We start from the raw sequence: 11148 nt of genomic DNA on the forward strand, positions 1-11148 counted from the left end.
CCCCCCCCCCTAAAACAATGTTGTTAATATTTAGGAATTAAAAAGATAATAGGTTCACTCATCTGTGTTCATCCTCTCTATCTCACTGCAGTTACAGCGACTTCCATGCTTACACCAGGGCCAAAAAACACAAGACGTATATCTGTAAGCCTGACACCGGTTGTCAAGGCAAAGGCATCTTCATCACCAAGTCCAGTAAAGACATCAAACCTGGAGAACATATGATCTGCCAGGTTTACATCTCCAGGGTGAGCAAACGGGTGCAACGCATAAAACACCTGCAACAAAATGCACAGTGTATGATGCTTTTTCTGTTCTTTATAAATGACCTCTTCAGCCTTTCATCATTGATGGGTACAAGTTTGACCTGCGTGTCTACGTGCTCGTGACGTCATGTGACCCATTCAGCATTTTCATGTTCAAGGAGGGCCTGGTTCGCTTCTGCACCACAAAGTACAGCGAACCAATGCTCAGCAATGTGGTAAGAACTGTTAAAGATGGACTGACCGGTGCCTGGGCTGACTTATAGAGACACACTTATTTAGGTCCAGTTAACTCTGCATATATCTCTGGAAGTAAATCTATGGAGAATTTTCAGAATAAAAGCCCCAAGTTAGTGATAGGAATTTGGCAGAATAGTTAAAATGGTCAGTTTATCTGTTTGTTTTTGTTTTTTTATATTTTGTATCATATTTTATTTTATTTTATTGATTGTTGTATACGTGTTCCTGTGAGTTTAATTACTTAAATAAATAGTAACTAGTCTCTCTAACATTAGGATGACGTGTGTATGCATCTCACCAACTATTCCATCAACAAGCACAGCGAGAATTTTGTCCGTGATGAGGATTCTGGGAGCAAACGGTGAATACTGCTCACACTGAAGATGGTGCATGATGCGGTACATCGCCAACGCTCTTTAAAGAATCCGTGTTCATTGTTGTTCCGTTCAGAAAGCTGTCCGCCCTGAACAAGCTCCTGGAGTCCATGAACTACAGCACAGAGAAGATGTGGAGCGACATCGAGGACGTGATCATAAAGACTCTGATCTCGGCCCATCCCATACTCAAGCATAACTACCAAACGTGTTTCCCCAACCACACCACCGGCAGCGCATGCTTTGAGATCCTAGGCTTCGATGTACTGTTGGATCACCGGCTCAAACCCTGGGTGTTGGAGGTGACAGACCAGTTACACAATACTGTAAAACAAGCATATATGTGATTGTTACTCATTCAGCCTCACTTTCTCATGTTCTGGAAAGCCATATGATTCTTGACTGAAAGGTTAGAAAAACATTATGGTCTATTATCTCTGTCAGCTATCTCCAGGTCTTTACTGAAGCTTTATTCCATTAACTAAAATATAAGCCTAATGGAAATATTCTGCATGTGTTGTACCAAATATACCATTAATTTGTTGTCTATGGGTCTTTGGTAGCCTGATTCATGGACATGTTTTAATCCACAAATCAATACAGTCTCTCAAGTAGTCTATTGGGATTCTTTTGGGTTTTTTACTACTCATATTATTTTCTTTAAAAGTCTGTCTTTTGACAAAATAGCCTTTATTTATTTATTTTTAAATAAAGGCTATTAATCCCATCTTTAATCCCAGCCCATTCTTCAATGGTCTCTCTCCCAAGCTTCTTGAGATTTGTTTGTCTTCTGGGGACAGACCTTGGTCTTAAGTTCACTTCACAGATTTTCAATGTGATTCAAGGCTTTTTTCCAGGCCAGTCAATAACATTCCCTTTGGTCTTCTGAAGGTAGTTCTTTACCAGGATAAGAGCCAGATGAATGCCGGGACATGTATAAATGACACAAACACATCTGATCCCAAACAAATAATAACAGTCAAATTCTGTAATTAAAGAAAAAACAAAAGTTAGGGTATGTTTGTATTTTTGAAACAACAACTGGGTGTGAGGTCGACATTTGCATTGTGCCCTTTATCGATCTTTTAGATCTTGAATTACAAAAAAGTTGGGTAAACATGAATTGGTGAATGGATTAAGTTAGCTTGAATTCAGCCAAATTTGTTCAGGTGTGTGTGTGTGTGTGTGTGTGTGTGTGTGTGTGTGTGTGTGTGTGTGTGTGTGTGTGTGTCTAGGTGAATCACTCCCCAAGTTTTACCACTGACTCCCAGCTGGACCGCGAGGTGAAGGATGCTTTGCTGTACGACACTCTGGTTCTCATCAACCTGAGCGCCTGCGATCGTCGTAAGATTACTAAAGAGGAGAGACGCAAGGTGAAGGAAAGGCTGCAGCAGCACCGCTCCAGAGAGGCCAGGTACGGTGAACAGATATGGTGTGAAGTTTTCCCAAGGTCACACACACCACACATCTGTAGTGAAGGTTAGTGTTTCCGTGTATCGGCAGGTCAGAGGAGCTGCGTCAGTGCCAGGCAGCCACGGTGAAGCAGATGGAGAGGTACGAGGCCAAACACCTGGGAGGCTTCAAGAGGATTTATCCCAGAGAGGGAGGGGAGAAATACGACAAGTACTTTAAACACAGCAGCTCGCTCTTCCACGAGACGGCGGCATCAAAGGCCAGAGAGGAGTGTGCCAGGTACCTCCAGCGTGCTGTCAGTACACTCAGTACAGTTCAGCAAAGAGCAGGTGCTGCGAGTTACGCACAGACCGTTTCTGAAGTCATCCACACAGACACAAAGAAATAAGTAAAATAAAAAAGAAAGCAGAGGGAACACTCCAGTGCAGGGAGAACTGAATTATTCTGCCTAGTTTCCATATAAATACAGACACTTGGGTAATAATAATAATTTTAATTCATACAGCACTTCTAACATTTATGCAGGAGAACTAAATTAACATCTCTGCTGTTATTTAAAGGGATAGTACAGTGAGAAGACTTTATAAAATAATATTTATCATAAAAAGACCACAAAGATCGCAAAAAGCTTAAATTTCTAGCTTAACCTGTGCGAGGTAATAATTTCGCATCTTGTGACAAGTGGTAGAAAAACTTAGCTGATTAGCAAGATAGATGATAAAATGAACATAATAAATAGGAAAATATAAATAATTGGGATTTATCATAAATCTTTTTAATCACTGTATGTGTGACGATGTCCGTGCAAAGTTTTTGTTCAGACTGGCTCGCTCAGTAACGAGGTATTAGGTTACATACAGGCATAGATGCATATAGGCTACAATCATTATAGCAAGATATTTCCTCCTTACAACTGATACATCTTTATTAATAATTTACATTAAAAAAATGCAAAAAGAATCTGGATCAAGTTTTTGTAATGTGAAAATCCAAATCATAATAAGTTTAATATTTTGTGATTTTGAATTCTTTGCTGGTAGATTTTTATGAGCTCTGTGAATTAATCTTTTTTTTTTATTTTTTTTTTTTATTTACATTTCAAGAAGTAATCTTACAAATTGCTTGACTGATAAATAAAATCACTTACATTAAATACAAATATTAAATATTTTTGCAAATGTGTTTGCTGATTGGTAATAAAACACTGGACAAATATTCAAATATGCAGTGTGCTTACTTACTAAAATCTAAATTAAAGATAAATTGTGATTTTTTTTTATTTTTTTTTTTCCAATGAAGGAAAAGGAATAGACGACATTTTAAATATTTTATTTGGAATGTTGCCTAAAAAAATGCATAGCAATTCATTTATCTATTTTCCGCACTATAAGGCACACTTAAAATCCTTGAATTTTCTCAAAAATCGGCAGTGCACCTTATAATCTGGTGGCCTTATCTATGAATTCTGGCTGTGTTTACTGACCTCGAAACGATTTTATGTGGTACACGGCGCTCAAAAATCTGTCAAAAAATGTTTTAGGACTTTGCTAAGCTATGAAGCCTGATGGATTGTCTGAGCGTTATGGGTACTGTAGTCAGGAGCCTTGCGACTCATAGTAATCTGGGTCCAAAACTCAGTCGCGTCAGGCCCCAAACGAACACTGTGTAAATTATTTTATCTTTAATAAAAATGATCAGTGTCGCTGCTTTACCAGGTGTAACAATTAAGTTTAACATCCAGGCATCCATGAAAACAGAATTTATTAAATTTAACGGAGTTAGAAGTTAGCAGGAAGGTAGCAGAAAGTTAGCTCGCTAGTTACCTAAACATGTTACCAAGCATGTTCTGACTGAGAGATTTCTAGGCAAAAATAAAACGTACAGCTCTGCTATCACTTCCAACATGAATGAAAACAGAAAACCAAACAGCAGTGACGTTTGTAGGGTTACTGAAGTTGGACTAGCTGGTATATAATGCTGTGCTAGTGATCGCTAGCGACACAGCTATGTTAGCATATCAAAGCATAACACGGTGAACCTGGAGAATGAATGCTAACTTTTTTCCACTTGCTATAAGTTCCCGGTGTTTGTTTGTTTTGACAAATGCAATCACTTGGAAAATTGCTGTATACCAAATTTCAGTAGGGGAGAACAACTGAGATAATCCAGCCACAATATGAGGTTAGTCATTAATGTAAAATAAGATAACCTTTATTAGTCCCACACATGGGAAAATTTGTTTTGTTACAGGAGAAAGTGGACAGTGCAAAATTACATAGCAAAAATTAGAAAAACACTGGAACAACATATACTGTTGTTCCAGTGTTTATAGAGCAGCTACCAGAGAATTCAACATTAATGAATCAATGGTATGGAAGAGGAAGAAGCAAGAGGAATTAGTTGAGTAAAGTTTGACTTATCTGACTGTTTTGTTTAATGCGCTTTATAATCCGGTTTGCCTTATGTATGAAAACGGACCCGTTTGTCCACAGTGCACAGATCCCGTGCGCCTTATGGTCCGAAAAATATGGTACTATGATTGCAGTTCATTTAAAGAATTTTTAAATAATCAAATGAAAATCTTATAACATGAGACTTAAATGTGCCCCTAAGTGGTTCTCTGGAACATGCACATAAGTAGTATCACTAATAATTAAGCACAGACTAAACTGTACTACAGTACAAAAATACAGTACAGTACGAAGACTAGTAAAAGAAAAATGCAATTATTGTTTTCAGTTTTCTTAGTAGATGTTTCACATAGGTCTTAAAATATTCCAGATTCCAGGATCTTTGGAAGCCAGTTCAGGTGGTTGTGATCCTCAAATCATGACCTTGTTCTAAATCCAATCATTTTTATTGATGATAATAATAATAATAATAATAATAATAATAATAATAATAATAATAATAATAATAATAATATATGAATCAATAATGCAAATCTGTTCTTCCAAATGTGGATTAATTTTGCCTTTTTAAAAGTGGAAAATATTCGTGTTCTGTATATAGACACAAATCAGTCAATCTATTACATACAGGGTGTCATGGCACCAAAATTGAAAGACAGCTAGAGAAAGTAATGACAAAGTGCTCAAAGTTTTTTCTGAGACCATTAATGCAATTGGGTCCTAGTTTCTATTCATTTTGGTTCCCTATTGTATTACTTGTTTTTTTTGTTTACTTATAGATTAGTTTAGTTGTATAAGTTCCCTTCTTGTTCCCCAAGTCTCTCCTCTGTGTTTTTTTTTCTCCTTTTGTGTCTGCTTTGTGAAGTCAGTTGTGTCTTTGTGTTTATCTTTTTATGTGTTTGTCTCAGTTTTAGGTTTCCTCTTTTATTTTTCTAGTCCCTTGTCTTACGTGCATTGTGTGAAGTTTTGTTTCCCTATGTTGCATTAGTTAGATTCTGTTCACCTGTGTCTTTTTTACCCCAGATGTTTCCTCTCTCTTTACCTCATCTGTGTTTGTCTGTAAGTCCTCAGTTTTACTCAGTTCTTTGCCATGTCCTCCTTATCCCATGTGTTCCCCCTGGCGACTCCGTTGTGAATCCCTCGCCGCTGCTCTACATTAGTGTGTATTCTGTATTTTTGTCCTCAGCACTTCCTTAGGTCACATCTCTGTCTTAGGAGCGTTTGGGTCTGTCTCTTACCTCCCGTACAGATAATCCATGAAAGGCTGATGCAGAAAAAAGTTGAGGCCATCTCAGTTTTGATTTGTCGCTCCTGGAAATGATACGTAGCCAGTCGCTTCTTTGCCGGTAGTGTGATTACACTCAGCTGTACATGCAGACATGCCTCGGGGTGATTTAATATGTGCAAACATTATGGAATAATTGAACAAATTGAAGGATTTAAACCTGTCCTAATAAAACAGAATTTAATAGTGCGTAATCCTGCCACCAAATTATGTGCAGTCATGGAATAAATTTCCCTTTAAGACGCTGATGACACTCCGCTGCATGTGCCTGTAATTCTCACGTTATTAAATTAAAAGGCCCCTGTGTCTGCCATGAAAAACTGGGTGTCACATCGTTTCCTGCTACTAACTATGATTAGCCAACAGTTTAGATAGCAGTTTGATCAAATAGTAGAGATTCTGGACAACTATGATTTCTCAAAGGGCAAGTGTTTGTCGTCGTGTTCGATCCTGCTCTCTGCTGTGATCGTCACATCGAAGACCACCTGTTTCCACCTACACGCTTAAATCTGCTCTGCTGTGTGCTCACTTTCATGCAGACTTCTCAGATATTTCCTAAAACAGTCTTCACTTGTCTTCATGACAGTTTAGTTGTTTTTGTACAGCAATGCCATGGTCTTTTTAGTGCAGTTTTCTGGTTTCTGTTTTTGTTAATACGCTCAGTCCCATATTTATCTCTCTACGATAGATACACCTTCAGCTTTCTTTGTATTTTGGGTTACTATTCCAGCCGTGTCTCCATGTGAGTTTTTCACCTCTGTGTGTGGTTTGGTTCTTTTGTTATTTGGTGTTTTATTTTGGTAGTCATCATTTGTCATCTGTGCTTTGTATTTTTATTCCTCCCTTGTGATTGTGTTAATTAAGTTCCTGTTTCCTGCATTTCATGATAAAAAGGAACCAAATGCACGATATATATAAATATAAATAAAGCAAAACATTAATGGCTGATTCCACCTAAAAACTAATTTAAAAGTTGAAAACAAACATTCTGTCTTTTTATTTATTTATTTTTAACAAAATAAAAATGGAAGATGAGGAAATAAAATGTAGAGACAACAGAGTGCATCATGGAGACAGCAGGAAAATGTGAACAGGCAAAAATCTGTTTCAAAATAAAATACAAGACGGGAAACCAAAATAAGATGTTCTCTGCATTAAAAAAAAGAAAAAGAAAACAAACTAATAATAATACAATTATAAGTAAATGTGGATGAGATTTATCAGATTTAACTGGTTATTTTACAGAAGTGATCACTGGAGTTTAAGTTTTTATTTATTTATTCAAATTAAGATTAATGGACTTGCAGAAGGATCAGTTTCTTTTTCTACACTCAATATTTGTCCTCTGTGGGGTTTTTTTTTTTTAAAAAAACATCTAAAACAAGAGTACCATAATAAAGCTAAAAAAGTGATTTAATTTGTTTAAATACTTTAAATTATTGTCAAAGTGGTTCTGAAATGTGTGCTTTTATTCTTTTAGGCAACAGCTGCAGGAGCTGCGTCTGAAGCAGGAGCAGAATGAGCACTACCAAAGGAGAAGCCGGAGGAGAGACTCGCAGGGGGAGACTGCAGGGGAAGGAGTCAAACCACGAAGGGCCCCATCAGCTCCGACCCCCATTTCTAACTGCGACCCAGCATTGGTGAGGCTGTGTTTGAAGATGCAGTACCCAAATGTAACCACAAGAGGGAGACACAGCTTCAGTCCGTGATGAATGGCTTTGACTCTGGCTGGTCTTTCTGTCAGAGTATTCTTTAGATTATCTAAATAATATTCTTGATCATTTTATTCAGTTTTAAATAAACAGATTTTATTTTCAGTACAGCAAACCAATGATATTCTCATATATTTTAAAAACCTGCATATACATCTTAGCAATAAAAACTATTTGATTTAAATGTTCTTTCCCCCCCAGCCTCCTGTGTCCGGCCTGTCAGCAGCTCCGGAGTCTGCAGAGGTCCAAGAAGAGGAGCAGGAGCATCTGGATAAGGAGGAGGAGGAGGAGAAGGTGGTGGAAGAGAGGGAGGAGGAGAAAAAAGTGGTATTAATAGGCGACCACGAGCAGCTCGGCGTGCTGTACCAGAGGCAAAAACTATTGCAGGACCTCGGGGTGGTGAGCCAGATCCAGCAGCTGCTGCAGGGCCACAGAGAGGGAGGGGGAGCAAACGACTTCTGCTCCCAGCAGCAGAGAAATCATCAAAGGCAACACAGGAAGGTAAGGCCTGACCACCAGTCCATGCAAAATAAACCATTTCTCATTTATTGTGAGTATTATTAACTGACAGTTGCCATCATCCTTTTTTATTTCAGTTGGATTCACTGACACATTTTTGTCAAAGGACTAAAGAGCAGGACATACCTGTGCAGGTACTCTCCAGCCAAATGAATCCACTGCTCTTCTTTCTTTATTTTAAATCAGTGCTCATAATCTTAAGAAATTAATCATGTCAGCTGCCCTGTCTCTTTAACTTTCAACTTTAATAGGTGGTCAGCCTTTCTTCCTCAGTCTTAATAGAGAATTAAAGGAAAAAGAACATTTTCTATGATTGTTTTGTAGCTTCTCATTCCTCACCAGGACTGCAACAGCACTTATTTTCACTGCTTATTTTCAGTTTTTATTTTAAAGATTAATTTATTTGTCAGTATTAAAATATTAAAAAGAACACTTTTAGTTTATTATTATATATGATTAAAACCCCCAGCAAATTATCATTTATGAACAGCCTGAACCAGTGAAAACGTTTTATTTTTACTCTTATAATAATTAATAGTTGATTAAAATCCATGATAATTAATGTTGTTTTGAGCAACAAGTTGATTTAATCCGTTATTCTTTGCATGTCTGTTTGTAACACATAGTGTTATTCAGGCTTTGCTCTGGATTTTGAGTTGAAGAAACATTTTCCTCGGCATGCAAAGCTCAGGTTGTTTGTAAATTTGATGGTTTTTACCTCTGAAAGTGATGAAATCCAAAACACATCAGCGTCAGCGGTTCAGCAGTGGTTTGAATATATAAACAGCCAAAAATAATCATCAGAGGAGAATGAATGAAGTGGGTTAACAGTTCATAACCCTGACTGATAATTCACTGTGCTGAATAATCATTATGGCACAGAATCTAAACGGCATCGTTTTATCGCTGTGTTCGCAGCAGCTCGGGTCCGTCATGACTCAGCAGCGTTTCCTCCGGCCCACTGTGCACCGCAGCTGCCCGAACGGCGAGTCCAAGAGCCACGGCAGAGCGGGAGAAATACGCCGGATCGTCAGCCCCCAGCAGGCGTCCTGGCCAGGTAACCATACTGAGATCTCAGGTCAGCCACAGAGAGGTAACGCTGGTTCATTTTCAGCCTAACAGCCAGCTTCTGCAGGCTTTTCTCTCCAGCTCCTGCTTCCTGTTTACTAAGGAGGCTTTGGTACGACTGTAACACTGGAGATGTATAAATAATACTGAATTTAATGTCTTTTCCCCTCCTGCTGTTTTCTGTTTTCCGAAACATGAACATCACTTGAAGAAAATGTAGAAATACATTTTTTTTAATCACCAAAAATGCATAAAAAATTAAAATACACGGGAGAAGTGTTTAAATCTACATAAAATTACCATCTACCATTAAAATTACCATGAAAATATTAAAACATTTATTTACTGTGTCCCATTTTGGGTTTTTTTTTTAAACATTTTTATAAATAAATAATCAGGCTGTGCTATTAGTTTAGGAAAAAATCTGTTGATATTATTTCATTTGCAATAATTTCCACACACACATAATTAAAACATCAGAAAACACAATGGGCTCTTGTGGAAATGGTAATAGCATTTATACAGAGATTTCTTTTTTTTTTTTTTTTATTATTAACTATTCAGAGTGGGGGTTTTGTGCTGTTTGTGTGTGTGTGTGTGTGTGTGTGTGTGTGTGTGTGTGTGTGTGTGTGTGTGTGTGTGTGTGTGTGTGTGTGTGTGTCTGTCTCAGACTTCTTCTTTCTTCTGTTTTCAGTCAGCGACTCTCTGAGCAGCTTCTACACCGACGCCCGGTCCCGTCCCGGCATCCCGACCATAAACTGCATCTCCAAAGGAGGCCCTCGATGCACCAACGACGTGTCCCACGACCCCGACGCCCTGCGCAGCCTGCTCGTCATCTCCACGTGCGTCCCGCTGCTCCGGAGGCCTGGCTTCCCTCACAGAGCGACCCAGCACGGTAAAGGGCAGTGAGGGCAGCGGGACCGCCGACCTCACGAAGCCCCTCTGAGTCCAGACCTGCAGCACACACCTCACACTGAAGCTGCTCCACAGAGAAATACAAAGAGCCTTGAAGAGAGAAAATTCAGAAATACACAATGCCTTTGATGGACATGGATGTTTGTATATAGCTTTTATACCTGCAAACCAGCTGCCTGCCACTGAATGAGCTCCAGCTCAGTATTTTTTTAAATACTGACTCTGTGTACTCAGATTTATCCATTAAATCTAACCTGATGCATAAATCTGAGATAGATGTTTAATATTTTTGCTCTGAGGATGAATTATTTCAAACAGAGTGCCAAAATAAAAGCATGCTGGGTTAACATGATATTGAAATCTTTTACTCTGGAAGAAAAAAATGTGATTCTAATAAACTCACTGATTTATATGAACATAAACTGGCTCAGCTAAACTGAAACTATTAAAGGTTCATTATTTAATATTAAATTTAGTTTGAAAAGCTTCACACTGGGGGACATTAAGGATAAAAGCCAGCTGCTCTCATGTTTGTGCAGTCAAGTATTGAAAATAACTTTATTTGCGCTGATGATCAATAAAATGTCTTTTTTTTTCAAGTGATTTAGTTTAATCGTCTTTATTGTCACTTTCTGCAAAAAATAAGATTAAAAAAATCTACTTTTTAAAAGTAATAAATATTCTTTCTGTGATTACATTTTAACACATTTTTTTCTAAATAGTTTTAAATTTCTTTTTGATGGTGATTGCCTCCTTTCGTCTCGACGGCTTTCAGATAAGAGGCCATAAAGTTTTACAGCTTCTCTGGATCCGGTTTCTTTGTAGCTGGCTGAGAGCAAGGTACCAATAAACTAAAAAAAAGAAAAAGATCAAATGCGTTGAGAAATTATTCGATATTATTTTAAAATGTGAGGAAGTGTTTTCATTACTGATAAATATAAATATTTA

At 37.9% G+C, this 11148-nt stretch overlaps 1 protein-coding gene across 3 annotated transcripts in view; it reads left to right on the top strand.

The window, feature by feature from the left end:
* Positions 1 to 10194, top strand: part of ttll6 (tubulin tyrosine ligase-like family, member 6) — a 21065-nt gene extending 10871 nt beyond the window's left edge. For all 3 annotated transcript variants that reach the window (XM_042223515.1, XM_042223511.1, XM_042223519.1), the window contains exons 7-17: positions 92 to 248; positions 338 to 481; positions 779 to 864; positions 954 to 1179; positions 2113 to 2291; positions 2381 to 2569; positions 7467 to 7626; positions 7900 to 8199; positions 8295 to 8351; positions 9136 to 9274; positions 9956 to 10194. In XM_042223515.1, the coding sequence (XP_042079449.1) occupies positions 92 to 248; positions 338 to 481; positions 779 to 864; positions 954 to 1179; positions 2113 to 2291; positions 2381 to 2569; positions 7467 to 7626; positions 7900 to 8199; positions 8295 to 8351; positions 9136 to 9274; positions 9956 to 10194 (1876 nt within the window). The remainder of the gene's footprint in view (positions 1 to 91; positions 249 to 337; positions 482 to 778; positions 865 to 953; positions 1180 to 2112; positions 2292 to 2380; positions 2570 to 7466; positions 7627 to 7899; positions 8200 to 8294; positions 8352 to 9135; positions 9275 to 9955) is intronic.
* The last annotated feature ends 954 nt before the right edge of the window (positions 10195 to 11148 follow it).

This window comes from Haplochromis burtoni, unplaced genomic scaffold (assembly GCF_018398535.1).
Source record: "Haplochromis burtoni strain Fernald_Lab_line unplaced genomic scaffold, NCSU_Asbu1 Contig_6, whole genome shotgun sequence".
NCBI lineage: Eukaryota > Metazoa > Chordata > Actinopteri > Cichliformes > Cichlidae > Haplochromis > Haplochromis burtoni.